This window comes from Alosa sapidissima, chromosome 13 (genome assembly GCF_018492685.1).
Source record: "Alosa sapidissima isolate fAloSap1 chromosome 13, fAloSap1.pri, whole genome shotgun sequence".
Classification (NCBI taxonomy): Eukaryota; Metazoa; Chordata; class Actinopteri; order Clupeiformes; family Clupeidae; genus Alosa; species Alosa sapidissima.
Window position 1 is genome coordinate 5,868,581 of NC_055969.1, and position 22,420 is coordinate 5,891,000.

At 46.4% G+C, this 22,420-nt stretch overlaps 1 protein-coding gene across 1 annotated transcript in view; it reads right to left on the reverse strand.

Annotated features, from left to right (window-relative positions):
- Window positions 1-3,543: 3,543 nt before the first annotated feature.
- LOC121680026 (splicing factor SWAP) overlaps window positions 3,544-22,420 on the reverse strand; it is a 91,891-nt gene continuing 73,014 nt past the window's right edge. Inside the window, 4 exon segments of the mRNA XM_042059168.1 lie at window positions 3,544-4,553; window positions 16,482-16,554; window positions 18,331-18,486; window positions 22,073-22,219. Coding sequence (XP_041915102.1) covers window positions 4,488-4,553; window positions 16,482-16,554; window positions 18,331-18,486; window positions 22,073-22,219 — 442 coding nt within the window. The 3' untranslated portion in view covers window positions 3,544-4,487.

The window sequence follows — 22,420 nt, forward strand, 5'->3', positions numbered from 1 at the left end:
ATAGAGGTGAAAAAGTAATGTTGTGTTTTGAAAAATCAAGTGTTCTCGCTGTGAGCAGCATCAATACTGATTTGTTCAAGGCTGATGCAATCGGTTCAAATTGAATCCAGGACTACGGCGATTTCCGATGCCACTGACCCACAGACAATCCAATGGAGGAGGCCACAGGAGGATTCTGTGGGAAGACAACGGCTGGCCTCTGTGGCACGGAGCCTTGAACACTGACTCTGCTGCCTGGCAAACGCTATGGCAATGACAGCCACTGCTAGAGAAATACATTCCTTTCCCAGCTGCCATGTTGGCTCCCATTGGGCCAGTGGTGAAAGGGCCCCTACACCTCCAAGATCACCCAGGCAACACAGCTGTGGAGGCCCCAGTCACTCACACACACACACACATCCGGAGCCAAACCCAAAAATGAAAAAATGAATAACAATCAAATAAAGCCTTGGCAGCCAAAAGACTATGAAATTCCTCAACAGTGTCACCAGAATAAATTACAGACGCACAGATGTGGAACACAATGGCAACTCTATTAATCATCTGGTGCTGGCCCATTAAGACATGCACTTTGAAGCATGCAAGCGTTTCGATTAGCTGAGATGGCCCAGCAGTGGACAAACAGACAAAAATTAAGAGAATATTTTTGTAGATGAAAACGTACTTGATTTCTTTCCCGAGGCATCTCATCTCAAATGGCGTAATTGGACTCCTCGACGAGAGAAATACATTGATGAGGGTGATTAGTCGTACAGAAGAGAGGAAAAAATCCACAAGTAATCAATGAAAAGCTCTCAGCACCACACAAAGTGCTGTTGTTCAGTAACTAAACTTTAATGGTGTGTCTGGTTTACTCCTCTGCCGGTATAATCAATTTAAAGTCTTTTCAGAGGCGCAAACACCATATTTGTTGGAGGATTGGATAGATGGAATAATGGATGGAGAGAAAATGACACCAACAGAAATGTGAAAGGTACACACAGGAAGGAGAAGGAGTTACAAAGGACAGGAGGAGGAGAGAATATGCAACACAGTGAATGTGACTCAGGAGCTTAACAGAATGAGAAGAAAATAACTCCACTAACTAGAGAAGAGAAATTCACAAAGTGATGGAGAGAAACAACAACCCACCCCCCCTGGAAAAGTGGGGGGAGGGAGATTTCACATTTCAGGAGAGCGGTCCAACCAGAGCATGGCTGACAGAGGCTCCGCTGGGCTACAGGCCCCTGGGAGCCAACAGATCCTCTTGCACTGTCACCACCGTCCCCAGGGGAGACCGCCAACCAGCACAGCCTTCTGCTGCAGATACTCAGGAGAGAGCACGTCCTGCTCAACAACACTCCCAGTCTGCAGAGACCGCCACATACACGCCACAGTAACCTGAGCCGAGGCTTCAGACATGGCTGCACCTGTGATGCATCGACCAGTGCCCTCTACTCATCTTGGCCAACCTTTTAGTATGCAGCAATGCAGTCCATGCTACATTCGCTCATTGTAAATCAGACTGAGGTTGTGAACAGTTCATCAGGCTTGGAGTTAAACTTGTATGACCGAATGCATATTCATCATTGCCTATACAGTTGTGCTCAAAATAATAGCAGTGCCTCAACAGCAGCAAGAAAAATCACTGTTCTTGTTAAAATTTCAACCTCTACACCCCAGATACGTTTCTGGGGGGTAAAATAAAGGTATAGAAAACCAACAAACCCAACAGGCCATACATGCATACTGCGGATTCTGTGAAATTGAATGATTAACTGAAAGGGGTGTGTTCAAAAAAATAGCAGTGGTGAGTTCATTTAGGGTGGGCATTCTGGGAAAAAAGGGTGTTAACAGGTGATCCTTATTTAAGGAGCAAGGCAACTGGCATGCTGGCTGTGCATTTGTCCTGAAAAAACAAGGAAAATGGGTCGTTCAAGACACTGTTCAAAAGATGAGCGTTTCTTAATCAAAACATTGATAAAAGAGGGGAAAACATACAAAGGAGGTACAGAAAGTGATTGGCTGTTCAGCTAAAATGATCTCCATTGCATTGAGATGGGAGCAAAAAACAGAACAAAGTGGAAGAAAAAGAAAGACAACTCCTCTAATGGAGAGAAGAACTGGCACAGACTCAGCCAATGATCGGCTCCAAGAGGATCAAGGAAGACTATCAGTTGACTGTGAGTACTGGTACAATCCGAAGACGTCTTTGTGAAGTCAACCTACCAGCAAGAAGCCCCCGCAAAGTTCCATTGCTAAAAAAAAAAAGACATGTGCAGAAGCGGTTAGAATTTGCCAAAGAGCACATTGACTGGCCTGAGAAGAAATGGCATAACATTTTGTTGACTGATGAAAGCAAGATTGTTCTTTTTGGGTCTAAGGGTCACAGACAGTATGTCAGACGCCCTGCAAACACCGAATTCAAGCCACAGTACTCAGTGAAGACAATTAAGCATGGTGGTGCAAGCATCATGATATGGGGATGTTTCTCCTACTACGGTGTTGGTCCTATTTACCGCATACCAGGGATCATGGATCAGTTCGAGTACATCAGGATACTGGAAGAGGTCATGCTGCCATATGCTGAAGAGGAAATGCCTTTGAGGTGGACCTTTCAACAAGATAATGACCCGAAACACACCAGCAAGTGAGCAAAAGCATGGTTCCAGATAAACAGGATTCAACTGATGGAGTGGCCAGCACAATCCCCAGACCTTAATCCCATAGAAAACTTGTGGGCTGACATAAAAAGTGCAGTGCATGAGGCAAAACCAAGAAACAAAGAGGAATTGTGGAATACAGTACAATTAACCTGGGCTGCAATACCTGTTGAACGATGCCAGAAGTTGGTTGACGCCATGCATCACAGATGTGAAGCAGTTATCAGAAACCGTGGTTTTGCAACAAAATATTAGTTTAGGATACACAGCCAAGTTCACTTATCAAGAATTTCTTAGTTTGTACAGTACATTTGAGTTTCCAAGGAAAGATGGCAACGCTGCTATTTTTTTGAACATGGCATTTCTGACTTTCTATGATATCATTATTATTTATTATTTAAGTTTTGATGACTTTGCCCGATTGTTTTGCTTTGGAATAGAATGTACTGTGTCCCCAATGCATCTGTGTTCATTAAAGTACAATTTGTTTGAAGAATTTTGACATTAACTAATTTTTCTAAAGGCACTGCTATTTTTTTGAGCACAACTGTAAATTCCAGACATAACTACAGGCATAGGAAATAAACACATTAACACTTTTAATTGCCATTCATTTATACATATTAGTTTAATATTAGAAAATTATAAGCGTAAATGGCCTGTGGATATTCAGCTGAAAATAAAATCTTTAAACGTCTCCCAAAGCAGGGGCACATTTACAGATGCAAATGTGGATTGCACATTTTAAAAACTTCACTTATGAACCATTATGAATTGCCATTTCACTTTCATCTTCAAATGAGTTCTCAACAGAGCACAACCAGGCAACGTTTTTTTCTTTCTTCATTTTTTGAATTTTATTAACACGTTATAGAAAGCATCTGCACAAGAACTTCTGTAGAAACAGAAGGAAACAAAAAAAAAAAAAAAAAAAAAGACACCATTAGAACTCGGAGAGGGAGGGAGAGAGAAGTACCTGACCTGCTTAGAAAATAAAAGGGAGAGCTAGGATGAGAAAGCATGCCAAATGACACAATCCTTCACAGAAGGACGTTAATGTAGAGGTCCTGGCTGCAGTGCCAATTACCCAAGAAACAGTCCAGTCATCAGATTGGAGGAAATTGCCTTATTTTTGCTCTTCCCCACCATCTACTTCTTTAGAAAGAGATGCACATGTGGTACATCCACAAATCACTTTACACTTTCCTCAAAAGTTATCTTGCAAGCCGTCCGTTTCTTCGGTTAGAGAGACAACATGCATAGGGGTTTGGCTCACTTTCCTCCGGGTTGATGTCTCCGTGTCGGATTAACGCTGATTTCAGCGGTTCTGGAAGCGACAGACCTCAATTCTCCAGAACACAAAGCTGGGTTTTCCCCGTTCTGGAATGGCTCCTCATCTGTGGCCATATTGTCTTTCTCTTTGAGTGGGATGGGGGGCTCATATGACTTGCAAATGTTCAATTTCCATTGTGTGAATAACACAAACAAACAAAAAAAATGCTAAAATCAGAGGGTCAACACAATCAAACCACAAATGGACAAAGGTTTAAAAACAAACCAGCCAATCAAAAAAACCCAAAAAAACTGAGGCCTTGGCTGCCCTCCCTACAGACGGGCAGCGTATGTGTGTGTGTGTGTGTGTGTGTGTGTGTGTGTGTGTGTGTGTGATGGGGGCTCCCACTCTCCTGCTGAAGGCCACTGGTGTGTGTGCACGTGTGTGTTGTGCGCTCATTTGTGTGTGAGCAGGTGTCCACGAGGCAGAGGACTGCTGTTTTGGAGCGCTTTCTTCACCTGCACATCTCCTGCTGCACTGGGTCAGCAGGCATCTCCCAGTGGCGGGGGTCCTCATGAGGGGTTGCTGGGCAGGGTCTTAGAGGCTGCCAGCATGGCCCGCACTTTAGCCATGAGGTCCTGTGGGAGAGAGAGAGAGAGAGAGAGAGAGAGAGAGAGAGAGAGAGAGAGAGAGAGAGAGAGAGAGAGAGAGAGAGAGTGTAAGTGGTTAGAGCCCAATGAATACAAAATTGAGAGGAGAAATATAAATGCAAACAACAGACCATTAAGCACACTGAGAGAGAGATACAAACAATGATACAGATCGAACACAGATGCGCAAACAAAGACGTATATAATTAGAGACTGGCTTCAAAGCCCCAACTGAATTTCAAACAGTTCCTGTTTCCAGAAACGGACTGAGCGTCCGGTCCCGCACGCATCACTCAGGCAGGCCAAAGGCTCACATAACACACGTGCCTCCATGGCACCCCCCCCCCCCCCCCCCCCCCCCCCCCAAGGAGCACTAGGGGTCTTCTCACAGGGCTACCCTCTGGTAAAAACAGCTTCTGTGTGTGTCAGTGTCAGCACTGTGCGTCCAGTCATGCAGGACCACAGCTGTTCCTCAAAAAAGGCCAGCCGGACTACAATGCGAGCGTCTCTCTTCAGCACACGAGTCCAGCCAGGAAGGACGGCTTTTTAAACATGGACTGAGGGAAAGGAGAGGGGTCATCCACTACAGAAAAGCCTACTCGGAGAGAACACCATTTGGGCAGGCGAAGTGAGAAGCGCCTGTTGCTAGTAAACAGGACAAACTACGATGGTGACCATGTTACCAAAGACGTATACAACATACAATATCCTCTATTCTGCCCACTCGCTCACACACGCATGCTCACCAAGAACAATAATTGCTGGGTTATTGTATTCCCATCTCCTCGATGTCTCACGAGCTCCTCATCTGCATCCTGCCTCCATCCTGCATCCTGCCTCCATCACCTCCCCTTAATCCCCCTTGCCTTTATTCCCCGGGTCCCTGATCTCTGCACGCACGCACGCACACACGCACACACAAACCTCCATCCTATTCTACTGCTCACCTCTGCCGTTTCTCTGTGATGCTATTAGAGCTCAGGAGTGACAGCTGAATGCATATCTCTCCCCCTGCATGAGAATCACCCTGACGTGCGAGTGTCACTCGCCATGTGCACACACAAGAAGAATAGTGTGTGTGTGTGCACACACCAGAGAGCGAGAGAGAGAGAGAGAGATCTTGGTACGCACAGAGGCTACTTTTTGAAATATTATGAAACTACAAACTACAACATGGAATTTGAAAGGCATCTTCTGTGACTTCTCTTTCTCCACTCATCAACTGTGCTGTTTTGACAGTGGCCATGGAATGCACACAAAGTGTATGCCTGTGTACATGGCACTGTGTGTGTGTGTGTGTGTGTTTGTTAAATGTGTCTGTAAAACAAATGGCGAAATGGCGTGCCTAAGTGAAGATAATGGTGAACTTATGCCTCTGCCTGTCGACTAGGAAAGAACGAAAACAATGAAGGGGGCGCATAAATTATGTAGTTAACATCTTGCAAAGTGTGTGGAGCACTAAAGAGCTCTCTACCGCAGCTGACACACACACCTCAGCCCAACAGAGTGGGGTCTAGTGCCACAGTACATCAGAACTAAACCACAACACTTAACCCCTTAAGCCTTCTGACATTCCTCTCCCCCCCCCCCCCCTCTTCCTTAATCCCATATGTCCATATGTTTAAGCATGGTGAGAGGCAAAAAGAAACAGAACACTGAAAATAGAAGTTGTCCAAAATATAGCACACTTTAAATAACAGTGCGTGTTTGGAATGAAGAATGTCCACAGGCTACAAACTACACGTACTGTTTTCAGCAAGCTCTCTTTTTTTTTGCATTTCTATTTAAAGGTCTGTGTGTGTGTGTTTGTGGTGGTGGTGGTGTGTGTGTGTGTGTGTGTGTGTGTGTGTGTGTGTGGGGGGGGGGGGGGGGGGGGGTGTAGAGAGAGACTGTGTGCACTAGTATTTGAATTCAACAATTATTTGGGGTCACAAGACCATAGGTTTACGTAACAGTAGGCATCACGTATCTAATACTCCAAGAAAAAGCCGTCAGAGTCCAATAATATTTGCCTGTGGCTATCAGCAGAAGTTCTGAATATATTCAAAAACTGTTGTCTATCTTCTCCATTGAGATAAATGCTTTGCTAGCAAATGTTTTTAACCAATATATAAACATAGTTCATAGCAAATTGAAAGTCAACAGGATGTCGTTTTGATTGATGTTGTCCACTCCTCCTGTGGCAGGTACACTGAACAATAGTTTGTTTACCCCTTCAGGAAAGATGTACTTTTTCTTCAGAGTATAGCAAGACAGAGGGTGAATAATGTCATCCGTCTTTCTGGCCACTTGGATAAACAATATAGGGAATAGGCCTAGATCATTCATAACATTCTAAAATCAAGAATTTACAAACAAAAATCTTCATGTCAATCAATCTCACCAAGTCAAGTCTGTACTGGAGTAGCCAACTGCAAAATGTATGTACCAATCAATGGGGATGATGCACAAGGTTATTGCTAAATCTTAGAAGCCGAGCCAGAAGCTACAGGAGAGCATCTTTAGCACCCCATGTTTAATGATCTGCAAACTTCTGCACTCTTTCAAAAGTAAGTGTGTGTGTGTGTGTGTGTGTGTGAGTGTGAGAGTATTTGTGTGTACAGTGGAGTTATGTTATGATGACGCCAGCCGTGCGGCTCATGGCCAAGGACACCTTCTACAAACCCCATAAAACATCTGGACAGTGTTTCAAGAGCAGTTGCCAATGGTTACCCCTCGGAGAGCCATAACTCCATCAGCTGTTCAGATCAGGCGAGGCAGCGAGGGAGAAACGAGCGGGCAAGCGAGGGAGCGAGAGAGGAGGAGGAGGAGGAGGAGGAGGAGGAGGAGGAAGAGGAGGAAGAGGAAGAGGAGGAAGAGGAGGAGGAAGAGGAGGAGGAGGAGGAGGAGGAGGAGGAGGAAGAGGAGGAAGAGGAGGAAGAGGAGGAGGAAGAGGAGGATTAGAAAGGTGATGCTGATAAACAGACAGAAAGCTCATCTGAAGAAAACGTGAGTGGGAGCGGGAGATAGACACAGGAGCCGGTAGACTCCAGGCATAATGGAACTGAACCTCTGCTCTGCAGCTCACTTGACCTGAGCGGATTACACATAATCTTCTGTTTAATTACTCATAATTGCAGAACACACAGCATAAGAGCTTAGGGTAGAGGGCATTCCACTAAAACTTGACACACACACACACACACACACACACGCTCAATCATACACACACGCAAAAACAAAGCACCATTTTCAAGGAGGAAAGAGCAAGGTCTTGTTTAGCTCCAACACTGACCATGCACCACAGCTGTGGCCATAAATACGCTACACAAAGAGCTTATTTCTCCACATAAAAGGATCAGGGGGAAAAGATGATGTGATCTGGTAATAGACTCATGTTGCTGAACAAGTCCATTTCTCAACAGCAGCCTCCTAAGGTCGTCTGGACACTGGGATTCTCGGCTGAGTGTGGGGATCTGACCTGTCCTTTCTCAGCGTCCTCTGCTCCGCAGCGGTTTGTGGCCTTATCCCTCACCGTGGCTGAAGGCTACAGCTCTCTGAAAGCACAAGCGCTAGTTCATTCCACCCACAACCGTTATCTGCTTACGCCACACATTCACTGTTCTGGGGTCAGTGCGGCTGCTAGTCAAAGCTGACCTTTGACGTCATTTGTCAGACCCGCTTTCCATGTAATTACCCCGCACACGTTTCACCATAAAGGCCTATTTGCATGATAAATATGTGTACGACGACGCCGCGCAGTCATAGGTCCCCGGCGCGCGCGTCTGCCCCTGGCTGGGAACAATGTAATCACTGGCCTATTGTTATGCACGCCAGTCTTTCCCAAGCTGTAGATAACAGGACAAACATCCTACTTCATCTCCCTATTAGCAGTCTCACAGGACTCTGCTCTCTCTCGGTTGCTCTGAAAATAAAAAAGAAAATAAAAGGGAAAAAAAGAGAAAAAAAAAAAAAAGAAAAAAACCCACCACAGCCCCCCTTCCATACTTGGCTCCCCTTGATCTGAAATCGCTCTTCTTTTTATCAGGCGCTGGGATTGGGGGAACGTTTGGGCAGCCACATATCTACAAGGCATCTCATTTCATGCGCTATCAGGAGTACATTAAAGCGCCTAAGAGTCTAAAGCACTGGTGTGGCCTGTTTACAGTGGAGCTGGAGAAACTGTTCCAGGAATTAAACTTCTCCCCACATGCATCTCAGAGAGAGATTGAAGGACGAACAGACTGAAGGACTGAAGGACAACCATACAGACATACTGGCAGACTGATGGACGTGCATACTGAGGCGTTGATGGACAGATTGGACACACACACACAGAGTGAGACAGAGCTCACACACACACACGCATACAAGGGATTCACCGCTCCACTGCACCTCCATAAATACACACTCACACACATGTGTGTGTGCTCAAGTACTGATGACAAATTAATGACCTGCCATTCAACTCTCTGCAACCCCTCTCAATCAACCCGCCCCCCCCTCACATACACACACAGACCCTGTCTTTCTTGCACACATACACACCCGGTCTTTCTTGTGACTGACACACACACAGACACAGTATTATCAGACCATCAATCATCTGTCAGGCAGCAGCTTCTCTCCATCGCTCCCTCTGTTCAATTAACAGCAACACACATGCTAATTAACGGAGAGAGAGAGAGGGGGACGCCACAACACAAGTTGCTGAAGAGGGGAGAAAAAAAACAACTCATCTTCAGAACCAGGTTCAGCTGACAGCAGGTCTTTTAAAGTTCAGGAGAGACTGACAGCGCTGGGGGTGGGAATGGGGATGGAGTCTATGTGTATGTGTATCTGTGTGTGTGTGTGTGTGTGTGTGTGTGTGTGTGTGTGTGTGTGTGTGTGTGTGTGTGTGTGTGTGTGTGTATCTGTACAGTGGGCATTGCTTTGATTTGGCCAGCTTCCCTCGCGGTCCGCGCGCGGGACCACGCGGTATCACGCAACTTTAATTTGTATTTTTCCAGTGACGCTGCAACGACCCAAACCGGCAGATGTCTCTTGTGAGCAGGGTGTCTCGTAAAAAGAAATGGAGCCTGGAAAACCCTACACAGACTTCACTTAAGACTTTAGTAGACTGGTTTAGAAATAATTTAATAGCCAGAAATATGCCTGCCCTGCCCTAATAAAGAAATATTTGGTTAACTGTGAGTGAATCCCGTTTGCAGCTGTAGAAGAAACGCAGGACAAATGAAACATAGTTTTCTCCGAGTGCAACGATGATAGACAGACATCATTTGGACAAAATATAGAACATATTAACCTCCGTTGCTCAGCCAAATGCCTTCCTGTTACGTCCTGTTATCACGGAGTTACAGGCGATAAACGATTTTTGATGGTCACAAGTTTACTTCATTAGGGACTGTTCGTTATTTATTGAAGTGGCCACCGGAGGGATTTTAAGTGCTTCAGTCAAAAGTGGCATGACCCTCCCTTGCCTGTTTTCAGAACATTTTCAATGACCCTACGACAGAATTGTCAAAAAAGACATGACCCTCCCCTGCCAATTGTCGCTGTCTTCCGCCCGCGCTGCTTTGCGCCATGAAGACACACTGTGATAACGTTCTTAAATCAATCTCTCCCGGGAGCTTGCATGCTACCAGTCCTTCCTTTTCAAATGTGTTGCACCTGTTTGCACAATTTCACAAATAATCATACGTGATTAATAATGTGACAAATAATCCCTGTGCACAGTGACCAAAACATGCATGCCAAACTTTTCCCGTGTTTATCACGTATTTTACCTTCCCCTGCCGTCTAGCCGTTTTAATATTTTCCCATAACATTAGCCATGCCATTGGGCCTGTCTCCGTGTTGCCCTGTTGCTAATACAAAAGTTCTCCCCCCTCCTAGACTAAAAAAAGTTGGGTGACCCTCCCCTCAACAAAGAATAAAAATAAAATAACACATACTTGAAGTACCATTCATGATATGTTGTCAAATATTGAAGTTGTGGGAAGTTTACATAATTTAAGCTGTAGGATGTTTCATTCGTCCCCCATGCTGTTTCATTTGTCCCAGCCAGGAGGGACGATTGAAACAAAACACACGTTCGACTTCTCCTTAAATAACTCTTGAACGGTTTTGTTCAGAGCTATACATGCAACTGCATTTGACAAAGGACAGATGTATGTTGCTAGTGACAAAATATTAACTTTCAGTGTTTTACGATGTCTTTGTCATGGGGAAGTGTTTTTCCCCATGCATTTATTCTAGGCTACTGTCAGTGACTGCCGCGAGAGAAGCGGGTTCTGTGTTGCGTTCATTTCAGTGACTGACGCGAGAGAAGCAGGGTCTGTGTTGTGTTGCGTTAATTTATTTTCATTGGGCATGCCCTGCCGTGCCATCCACAGCTCTTCAGTTCCGACAAAGCCGAAACTGACCGCCCGATTCACGTTGGCTGGGGGGCAGGGGGGGCCATCAGATATTTGTGCCCAGTTAATCCAGCCCTGCCCCCAACAAATCACACCTTTCCACCTCTGTGACAGCTTAAAAGAAGTCTAGAACTCACAGACCTACATGTATTCACAAACCGGTTTTTGTGGCATTTCGCCATGTTTTGAAATCCTATGCGGCTACAGGAGCTTCAAATCGTGAGGAAGCAATTTTGCATTGTAGGCATAACTAACATGCAATAACGCCACCAACAACAACCAAAACTAGGCTACTCATTGTCAACATGTAAATTAAATGTAACATTATTGTGAATCAAATTAAAATGTTCTCTTTTGCAAACGTAGGCATAGGCATAGTAACAGATTAATTTAATAATGTTACAAAGATACTACTGTACATCAATCCGTATGTCCGCAACGACCTTACATGACACAATGACATAAAATATGCCAGTTTTTAGGACACAGAATAATGTTTGTAATGATACCAGTTAGGCCTACGTTTAACAGTAACATAAGTGTAATGAGCTATTCATTGTCGAAGGTGCATGATGAAGTGAAATTCTTACTTTGGAAAACAAACATTTGCCGATATCATTGGATGGGGGATAGGCCTACTTGTTTATTTTTATGTAGCCTACAATGGCCAGTTCAGACAAAGCCAAAATTACTCCTTTTGAAACAATGAGTGAGCAAGCCGTGCATTTGTATGGTTATATTGCTTGACTTAAATCCCAGAGAGTAGGCTACCGCACCCCACAGTGATGGGCCTAGCGGTCTTACGCGTTCAGTGTGGGGTATAAACAAGCTGAGAATTTAGCGGTGACACGTCTGCCTGTCACATACGTGGGGAGCTCTTTGAAGCTTGGGATAATGTGGTACAGTTACTACAGTAACAGTATTTTATTTGACTTCTTATGGAATATTTTTTTTTCACTTTTATAAAGGCTTTGTTTGAATGCTGTTGGAACAAATAGTAGTTGATTATAAAGGCAACTTTCTGTTGCAATATTCTGTGTGTTCTGGACTGCAGGTAACTTGTTAAGCCAGTGGTTCTCAAACTTTTTCTTTCATTCCCCACTTTGATCAAGGGGGCCTTGACTGACTGATAGTGGAGATAACGTGTTATCCCGAGGCCTTTGCAAGTCAGTATCTCCGACGGTAGTCTACCCTATTAAAAATATAAAAATATACGTTTTTGATGTCCCAAACGGAGAGCCATACTTTATTGTTTTTAACGATCTCTATGCTACTCACCAAAATGTAAGCATGGGAACATGATGAAGTATCCAACTGTCGTGTGTTAAATTAATGTGATTACGAGCCAGTGGTTTTCAAACATTATGCGTGACTCGGACATCTAACGAAATGCAACAGGCTCATATCGTCCTCGCATTCGCAAAATGAGGACACACATGAGACTGCTCAGATAACAGGTGTACCTCCAGTTTTTAGTCAAATTATAGGCCGGTTTTAGTCAAGTTATAGGCCTGTTTACCTTTAAAGGTTCTGCATTCTGCATTTTGCAATGAGCAGTGCTTTCCCTTTTGAATTGGAAAATTGGTGTGTGTGTGTGTGTGCGTGCGTGTGTTTCTATGAATTGTTAAACCGGCCCTGCCCCCAACAACTCACCTTTCTACCTCTCCACCTCTGGCCTATTGTCCAGGAGGAGGAGGGGCCTGAGGCCTGGACAAAGTCATCAACAGAGTCATAGCACTGAAGGGAGAGGCAACTGGCATGTGATCTCCCCACGGGCCAATGGATGTACAAGTTCTCTCCTGTGCCTACCATATTTAATCCAGTGTTTTGTCAAATTGCTATTCGTTTTAACGAATTTTTATGATAGTAGCCTATACAAAAAGTACTTCATACTATCTTAATTGGTTTATCCTCAATACTTGAACAATGGCTATTGCATCTGTCTATTGCAAGTGAGAATGTGGCAGGTGATCTACTGTATAGGCTTCATAAAATAAAATAAACAGATTGCTAATGGCCTACAAGCTGATCTGGGGCGCGTTTCCCGTACAACTACGGAGGTTAGCTTTTTACTAACGTGGTACGATGAATCATTCAACTAACCAACATGTAAGTTACGACTGTTTCCCAAAACTGTCGTACTTACATAGTACTTGTAAATTTGGACCATGATAGTTTCCAAACTTCAGTAGTCTGGACTAAGGTGGTTAATGACGTTTAGTAGCACGTGATGGGCACACCTGCACATACAGTAACAGAGACTTAATAATGGACTACCTTAGTTTAATCCGTGAAATCTGTTTTTCTCAGGGTCATCACGTTAATTCATTGGTTCATATAGACTGACCTTGTAAATTAACCACTGCTTTGAATTAACGTTTAACACGTGTCATTTAAATGTGCTGGTGAAACAGTTGTGTACTCTATTGTTATTAATCCCCTATTCACTCATACACGCCGTTAATTCTGTGGCGCAGTGCATTAAGGCCGGCTGATGACAGCCGCCGTTGCGCAGCAGTTATCAGTCCCCTGTCCAAGAGTTCGAATCTGGGTTAAGCGTAGTTAGCTTTTTGGAAACGCACCCCTGATGTCTGATGTGTGATCAGTGGAATATGGGGAGGGAAGTGGCAGTGTTTTTTTGCGCGTCTGCAGAAGTCAGCCAAATATGAATGTAATTCTGCGGCATAAAGCAGATGTATTTGTTTATTGTACAGAAAAATAAAAATGACATGTCAAGCAGTCAATTGACTACATTGCAGTCAAGAAGTAGGGCAAATTAATTTACGAAACCAAAACGTGGGTCATAGTTGTGAAAGCCTCTATTGCGTAGCCTGTTAAAAACGACGCTAGATAGTATTAAATCGCCAACATCATCATTTTCTGCAGAAGCCTACCCAAGGCTACAGATGAATCTGAACAGTTATTTCTCTACTGGCTCAATTATCACACAAGACACTGTTTTGATTTGCGTAGTTGCGTTACCCCTAACACTGACAATAACGTAGACAGCAAATTAAGATATTTTTTCGTTTTGTGGAGCAGCACCGGTAGGCTATCAAAAGCAGATTTTGATTTTCGTTACCACCGTGTAGTCAAGCTTTAAGCCATACCCAAGTAGCCTAAATCGAGGTAATGTTTAATTATGCATGAAGTATTTTGTTATTGAATTCCTAGGCTGGGATTCCTCTCGGCAACAATTATGTTTAACGGTAGCCTCCTGCTTTTTCAGAAGGGGCGGCAGGCATGCTACTGACAGAGCGATGTACAGTGGCTGAAAGTGGTACTAAAGTTTCACGCAGCTTCACGCCTCGTAATGCGCGACTGAAGTGGCCATTTGAAAGCGATGCCCACTGTATATATATATATATATATATATATATATGTGTGTGTGTGTGTGACTGCTAGGTAAACACATAAGAGAGATTGTGTCTCCGTGTCTATAAGAGGCTAACGGCTAACGCTGCCCTTTGAAACAGAACGCAGCAGGCGCAGTGTCCCACAGGTAACACCAAGAGCCTCTCGCTCTCTTTCCTCCTCTTCTGTTCCCTCTCTTTTCTCCTCTTCTGTTCCCTCTTTCCTCCTCTTCTGTTTGCTCTCTTTTCTCCTCTTCTGTTCCCTCTTTCCTCCTCTTCTGTTTGCTCTCTTTCCTCCTCTTCTGTTTGCTCTCTTTCCTCCTCTTCTGTTTGCTCTCTTTCCAATTTAGTTGGCTTTTGCCCTTTTCCTTTTCCCCCCACTTCTCCTCCTCTTTGGTTTATCCCCCTATTCTCTCATCCACTGGGTGTACCTCTCAGGCGGGGATCAAACAGCACGCACGCACGTACTCACACGCACACACTCTCTCTCTCTGTCCGTCTCTCGCTCACACACACACTCTCTTTCTGTCTGTCTCTCTGTCTCTTGCTCACACACACACACACTCTCTCTCTGTCTGTCTCTACCTCACACACACACACACACACACACACACACACACACACACGGCTCAGCTCAAACACCAGCTCCTGGCCTCTGCTCGGGTGGGCTGCTGCTGCTGCTTACAGCCTTCCACAAGACCCACAGTGGGAGCCCTTCTGTGGAGGGATCAAAGCCCTGAAGGAAAGAGGCGTGCGCACGTGTGTGTGTGTGTGTGTGTGTGTGTGTGTGTGTGTGTGTGTGAGTGAGTGAATGAAAAAGAGAAATAAAAAGAAAGAGAGAAAGAAAAAGAAAGAGAGAGAGAGAAAGAGAGAGAGTGTGTGTGTGTGTTTGCAGGCTAGCATGCTCCTGCACTTTCACTTGCGCCCTTGGGGGCTCGTCCTTGGGACGAGGCTGCTGGTTTGCATTAGGCCCGCGTCTCCGCGGCCCCGCATGGACGACCTGGTCAGTCCCAGGTGTGTCAGGATCGATTCACTGCAGCAGACCATCGGCACTCCACCCACCCCCCCCCCCCCCCCCAACCCCCGAGGCTCGGCAAGCGTGCGGGGCATGAGGGCAGAGAGGAGGGAGGGGGGCTGTGGATCAGTCAGGGGGCCTAGAGAGGGGAAGGGGCTGGGGGTGGGGGAATATGGGGCTGTGGTCAGGAGAGGCTCCAGGTTGCCTGCCAATGTGAGTGTCAGACTATGTGTGTGTGTGTGTGTGTGTGTGTGTGTGTGTGTGTGGAAACTGGGTCTGATGCTCCCTGAACTGCGTCTCCTACAGTAGTAACGAACCAGGGCAGCAGCACACCAGCTAGAGGAGGAGTAGGAGGAGGATGAGAAGGGAGGGAGTGTGTGATGGGTTGGCTAGCATATGTTAGCTTAAGGAGACGGAGGCCATCTGCCTCCACTGCTGGGGCTGTTGACACCACACACCACTGAGCTGGCAGAGGTGATCACGATGATGGAGCGCAGGGGAGGGAGGAAGGAAGGAAGAAAGAAAGAAAGAAAGAAAGAAATGGCAACAGAATGGAGAAAAACGTGCACTCCATCTGTGACACACATGCAGCCGGGCTTAAGTGAGATTCTGCTGGGGGCTTAGAGTCTTATGGTGGCAGACACAGACACACACACACACACACACACACACAGCCTCTGGGGGTAGAGGACATGACCATAAGTCTGCATCAACTACCCCGGTGTCACACGGAATGACGGCCAGTGGCTGCTGAGTGATATCTGATCTAAGAGCAGTGAACTGTGGACGGCAGATGACGAACACAAGCCCCTGGCTTCTGGACATCACACCCTTACACACTAACACTAACACACACACACACACACACACTCACACTCCCTCCCTCTCTTATACTATACCCTTTCTCTCCTTCTCCGTCTCATTCACATACTTTTCACTCCGTTTCTTTTCTCTCTCTCCATCTCGCGACCACACACACACACACATAAACATGTACTGGCCACACACACACACACACACACACACACACACACACACACACACACACACACACACTTCTCTCTCTCTCCATCTCTGCACAAGCATACACACACAAAGTGCTCAGCAAATGCCAGGTGTGTTGAGGGAGGAGGGGAACAAACAGCAAACTCACCTGAGTGATTTTGGACTGGACCGAGGAGACGATGGCTGACGCCACTTGTTTGTCTTTCTCCTGCGAGCCGTCCCTGCAGAGGGAAAGAGGGATGGAGAGAGGAATGGAGGGAGGAGGGGGAAGACAAGAGAGTGAGCACAGGATGTGTAAACTGGACGTCTGAGTGTGGGGGAGGACTGCCTGCTGCAGTATTATTGCTACTGGCGGGGCTGGAGGAGAGCCCAACACACACACAGGAGTCTGCTAGTGGGCCTCAGCCCTGGGTGTGTGGGCTCTTTAGGTGAGTCTGTGGACACATGGGAGTGAGTGTGTGAGCATGGATGATCATATATCACGTGTCTGCGTGCATATGTGTGTGTCTGCGTGTGTGTCTGCGTGTGTGTGTGTGTGTGTGTGTGAGACAACATAACATTTTGCATTGTGTGTGCGTGAGGATGTGAATTTTTGTGTGGGTCTGTGTGTGTGTGTGTGTGTGTGTGTCTAGCGGAGTCCCCAAACTCAGGTCAGCACCACAGTATCTGAGAGTGGGCATATGAAATATTCACCGGGCTGCTGGAACAGACAAGACAGCACACGGCAGCAGGGGCCGGGCCAGCAGCAGCAGCAGCAGCAGGAGCTGAGGCAGAGGAGTCAGCAGGAAGAACTTTGGAACAAACTTCCCAAATGTATCCAGAACTTTCTCTGCCCTCTCTCTCTCTCTCTCTCTCTCAGTTTGGACTGCTTGTTCCTCCCCACTTTGCTCCTAAAAAACGACATCTCATTCTGCCGCTCCCATTTCAAAAAAATATTCTTTGTGTTTCTTCTACAAGAGCAGTGAAAAAAAAAAAAAAAAACTAATAACACTGGTAGAAAAAAAGGAAATCAGAAAACATTAGAGGAGAGGTGTTTTCCTCTCTTCCTTCCTTTTCCCTTTTGCATCTCTCTCTCTTCACCCATGCTGATTCGCTGCTCGAAAAGAGCTCAATTGGTATTGAGGCGCCTGCGTTGCGGTGGAGGCGGCCGTCCATGTTTTATTGAACAGGCCATTAGTCAAGCTGTCGCGCGGCTCGGGGGAGACGCCGCTGCGCTTTACGGGGGTAGAGTTTGCCATTTTTTCCCAGCGGTGCCGTAATCTGCGGCGTTGCTAGGCACCAGGTGTGATTCTCTGACGGTGACTAAGGAGATATGTGTGCGCAGGTGAATGCACGGAGGAGGTGGATGGGGGAGGCTGAGTCAGGTACAAGGTCCTTGATGCGCAAGAACAAAGAAATGTTAAAATCAAATAAATAATGCTGTAGTGAGCTGTATCGGGGCCCAATGCATAATGCGTGGGAAGGGCTTGACTCAGATATCCAAAGGGGCTGAGGAGAGTGTGCTTTTGGCCAGCGCAGACCAAGTCTAGTGGTCAGATGTCTCCTCTCCAGCTCACCACACATGTGCACTTTCAGACTCGGAGAGGCCTGATGCAAAACAACAGAGAGGATTCTAAAGGGCAATCCTGGGTTCTCTAAAGAACAGAAGCTCCTCGAGGAAGAGCCTAGAGCTGCTGATGAAGCTCCCACTCTACTATGTGTGGTGCAGCATGATGTCAGCGGACCTGAGAGTGTGGGGTGTATGCGTGTATTCGTATGTGCGCTTGCGTCTGTATGTGTATGTGTGTGTGTGTTGAGTGTGTGTGGTGTCTGTGTGTAAGTGTGTGCATGAGTGTGTGTGTGTGTGTGCTTGAGTGTATGTGTGTGAGAGGATGTGTGTGTGTGTGTGTGTATGTGCTTGAAGGTATGTGTGTGTGCAGGTGTGTATAAGTGTGAGAGGATGTGTGTGTGTGTGTGTGTGTGTGTGTGTGTGTTTGTGTGTGTGTGTGTGTGTGTACCTGGATGTGGGGCTGGTGGGAGGCGAGGGGCTAGCGGAGACTGTGCCGAGGCGCTTCTTCTCCTCTGGCCGGTCTGGGGAGGCAGAGGGGGACCGAGACGAGCCCTTCATCACCTGAGAACGTGAGCTCTTCCTCTTCCTTTTCTCATGTGGTGACCTGACAGAGCACAGAGAGAGAGAGGGATGAGATGAGACCATGGAGAAAGACCGAAAGAGAGGGGGATGAGATGACACATTGAGAAAGATCGAAAGAGAGAGGGATGAGATGAGACATGGAGAAAGACCGAAAGAGAGGGGGATGAGATGAGACATTGAGAAAGATCGAAAGAGAGAGTGATAGACACACATGGACGAGTGGAGGAGAGGGGGAAAGACAAGAGAAGATGGGGTGAGACAGAGAGAGAGAGAGAGAGAGAGAGAGAGAGAGAGAGAGAGAGAGAGAGAGAGAGAGAGAATAGAAGGGGAATGGGACACAGACATGAAGGAGGACATGAAGGAGAGGAAGAACAAAAGGGAAAAAAATGTAGAGAAGAAAGGACAAAAAGGAAAAAAGAAAGAAGGATGATAAAAGAAACAGTGGGGGAGGAAAAAGGGAGAGGGATAGAGCGGATGAACACAGATTAAAAAAGACAATGAAGAAACAGCAAACAACAAGAGGTGACATATTAGCCAAGAGGACATCCTGGGGGGAGAGAGAAAGGGTGAGATTGAGTGTGTTGGGGTGCGTGTGTGTGTGTGTGTGTGAGATGAGTGTTTGTTTGTGCTATCTAGCTGTGGTGAGAAACTGGTGCACAGCGGGGCAGAAGAGTGTGACCACATGAGAAGAAAGCAACCGTGTGACATGCACTTCACTTGGATATAGGATCCACATGAACGGGCCCCACACACACACACACACACACACACACACACACACACACACTCGTTGCTCCTCTCTGTTCCAATAGTGGAGACCTTCACATGCATCCTACAAAGAACTCCTTTAAAACAATCTTTCTTTCCCGATTTGAGGACAAGTGCGGTCATTTGAACCGATTCGAGGACATGTGTGGTCATTTCATTTATTTGTTCCCCCATGTCATTAAAGGAATTATCCGGAGTAAAATGCACTTTAGATCAATTTACGGATGATTGGGAGTACATACGTCGAGTTGACATCAAAATCATGTCATTCGGATGTGTGTCGGATGCTGATAGAGAGTCCAGAATGAATTTCATCAAGCCAGTACCTTTCCGGAAAGGTTGCTGCTGCAGCTGCCATCTTTAGGGGAAAGTCCGTAGTAGTCGATTGAATCACGTCGTTGCACGACATCACGTCACGTGACATTTCAAAATTCCAACCTGTTAGTAAGCTAGGGTTTGCTGTTGCATACAACTTCATTTCAATTTCGAAAGAAATACTGGACTATGTTTTAAAAAAAAAAAAAAAAAAACGGCGACGAAATTGTGAATTTCCAGAGCGTGTTACTCCACACTCGGCAATCGACTCCTACGGACTTCCCCCTAAAGATGCCAGCTGCAGCAGCAACATTTCCGGAAAGGTACTGGCTTGATGAAATTCATTCAGGACTCTCTATCCGACCACATAAAGACCTCGGGATACTTCGGTTTGGCTTTAGGGACCCTCTACTCACTACCAGGTAAGTGTAATGTTGTTTGGAACTGTAGAAGAGGTATAAAAATAGCGTTTTGTAGCGGCAAAATTACATGCCCTGGTCACTTCCAGGCTAACGAGTTTTGACTAAAAACGGTAAAATCGAACTTTCTCAAAACACATCCGAATGACATGATTTTGATGTCAACTCGACGTATGTACTCCCAATCATCCGTAAATTGATCTAAAGTGCATTTTACTCCGGATAATTCCTTTAAGGTGGGACCATAAATGCACAGGTTTGACAAGGCCATTTTTTAGACAGGAAAGTGCCAAATGATGACAGTGTATGGAAATATTCGATCACGGCATCTATAATTACACAGCATGGCTGCTTAAAGCCTCTAAGTCTTTCCGGTGTGCACACACACTTTCTCTATCGCCCACACACACACACACACACACACACACACACACACACACAGACAAACACACACAGCGATGGCTTCTGTCCATGACTTGGCCCAGTGGTTTAAAGTGAGCTTAAGCAGCCTCATGGCTGGTCTCCCGGGGGGCAAACCATCTCCATGACAACAAGATGCTCCTACCCGAGCCAAGTGCACGGGCAGGAGCAGCTCATCTCGCCAGGACCGAAGCAGCGTGCATGGCCACCCCACCACCATATGCGTGTGTGTGTGTGTGTGTGTGTGTGTGTGTGTGTGTGTGTGTGTGTGTGTCCTACTGGGTAAACCACTCGTAATAAAAGACAGTGCCAACATGTCATGGGTCCCGTGTGATGGGGCAGGAGAAGCTAATCCTATTTCCTGTTCTCTCTCTCTTTCTCCATCTTCTCTTTCTTTCCCTCAGTCCATCTCAGTCCCCTTCTGCCCCCTCCCAACACTCCTCCCCTCTCTCTCTCTCTGTCTCTCTCTCTGTCTAAGTGCAGGTGTAGAGGGACAGAGTGGAAGTGTGTGACTAATGGGATGAGAATATGAATTCTGGGGGCTCTGAGACAGCAGGGACTGGACCAGACACAAACACATACATAAACGTGTGCGCACACACACACACACACACACACGGATGCATACGCACACACACAGACACACACACACACACACACACACAGACACACACAAACACACACACAGGCACACAAACACAGTCAGGTGCTAATTGTGGTAGGCATGCTGCATCGTCCATGCTTGGTGCATTTAATGAAGCACATATCGGTCTTTTAGCACAGCACTAGTGGGGAAGGACAATTGGTGGAGAATTTATGCCTCCGCTGACAAAACTGCATCCCATAACTGAACAAGCAGCTGCTACTTCCTTATGCATAAGGTGGCCCTGATGGTGAAGAGAGGATGGAAATGAGATATAGCAGGAAAAAAAAGAAAAGTGTGAGTGACTGGGAGAAAGACAAAGAAAAAAGTGAAAGAGGCAAAGAAGGAGAAAGAAAGAGAGAGAGGAAGAAGATGGAAGAAAACGCAGTGAGGGCTAAAGTGTGGGAATCGATGGAGGTGCTACTGAGAGGAGTGTGTCAACTGCTCTCTATCGGTGCCTCTCTCAATGACACATCACACTACACTGGTCTGTCTGTGTGTGTGTGTGTGTGTGTGTGTGTGTGTGTGTGTGTGTGTGAGTGAGTGTCACCAGGATGCCACTTCTCCCGTCTGCAAACCACCTGCTGCTCACACACACCTCCCACCCCAGGTGTCAAATAGCCGATCCTCATGGCAGGTGGCTCACTTGCAGGCAGTAGTGCTCTCTTGAACACTTACTAGGAGCCTTGGGACAAATCCCCCAGCAGCCTTCTTGCTCGCCTCGTGTCCTTGTCAAAAATATATAGCTGGATGGGTATACGGGGAGTTCATCTAAATTTGGAAAGTGTTTGGAAAGTGTTCAATTTAATTAGCCTGAGGACTGAGCAAAATTATGATCTCAACCCGCTGTGTGGCAGTGGCGTTTAAAATGCAGCCTCGCTAATTCCCCATTTCCTGATTGTATGTGTATGTCCCAGCAGGCAGCTTACTACAGCTCTTAATTAGTTTGTCTCTCTCCTTCCCTTCACCCTCCACACTCCCCATCCCTGTCAACCCCTCCACCCCTCCACCCCCCCCCCCCCCCCCCCCCCTCTCCTGCTCACCTTGATCGGGAGCGTTTCCTGCCCAGGCCGGGGCTGTTGCCCAGGCGATAAGTGCCGGGGCCGTGTCGCTCGCGTTCTCTCTCCTCGCGCCGCCACTCGGGCGAGCGGGTCTTTCGCTCCCGCCTGCCCGGAGACCTGGACTGGGACCTGAGAGACAGAGACAGACACAGAGAGAGAGAGAGAGAGAGAGAGAGAGAGAGAGAGAGAGAGAGAGAGAGAGAGAGAGAGAGAGAGAGATAAGCGAGAGGGAGGAAGAAAGTTGGTGAGGAGAATAAAGAGGGGGATGCGAGAATAGAGGGGGAAAGGAAGGAGAGATTGCCACAGAGATGAGATGAGATGAAAAAGCGA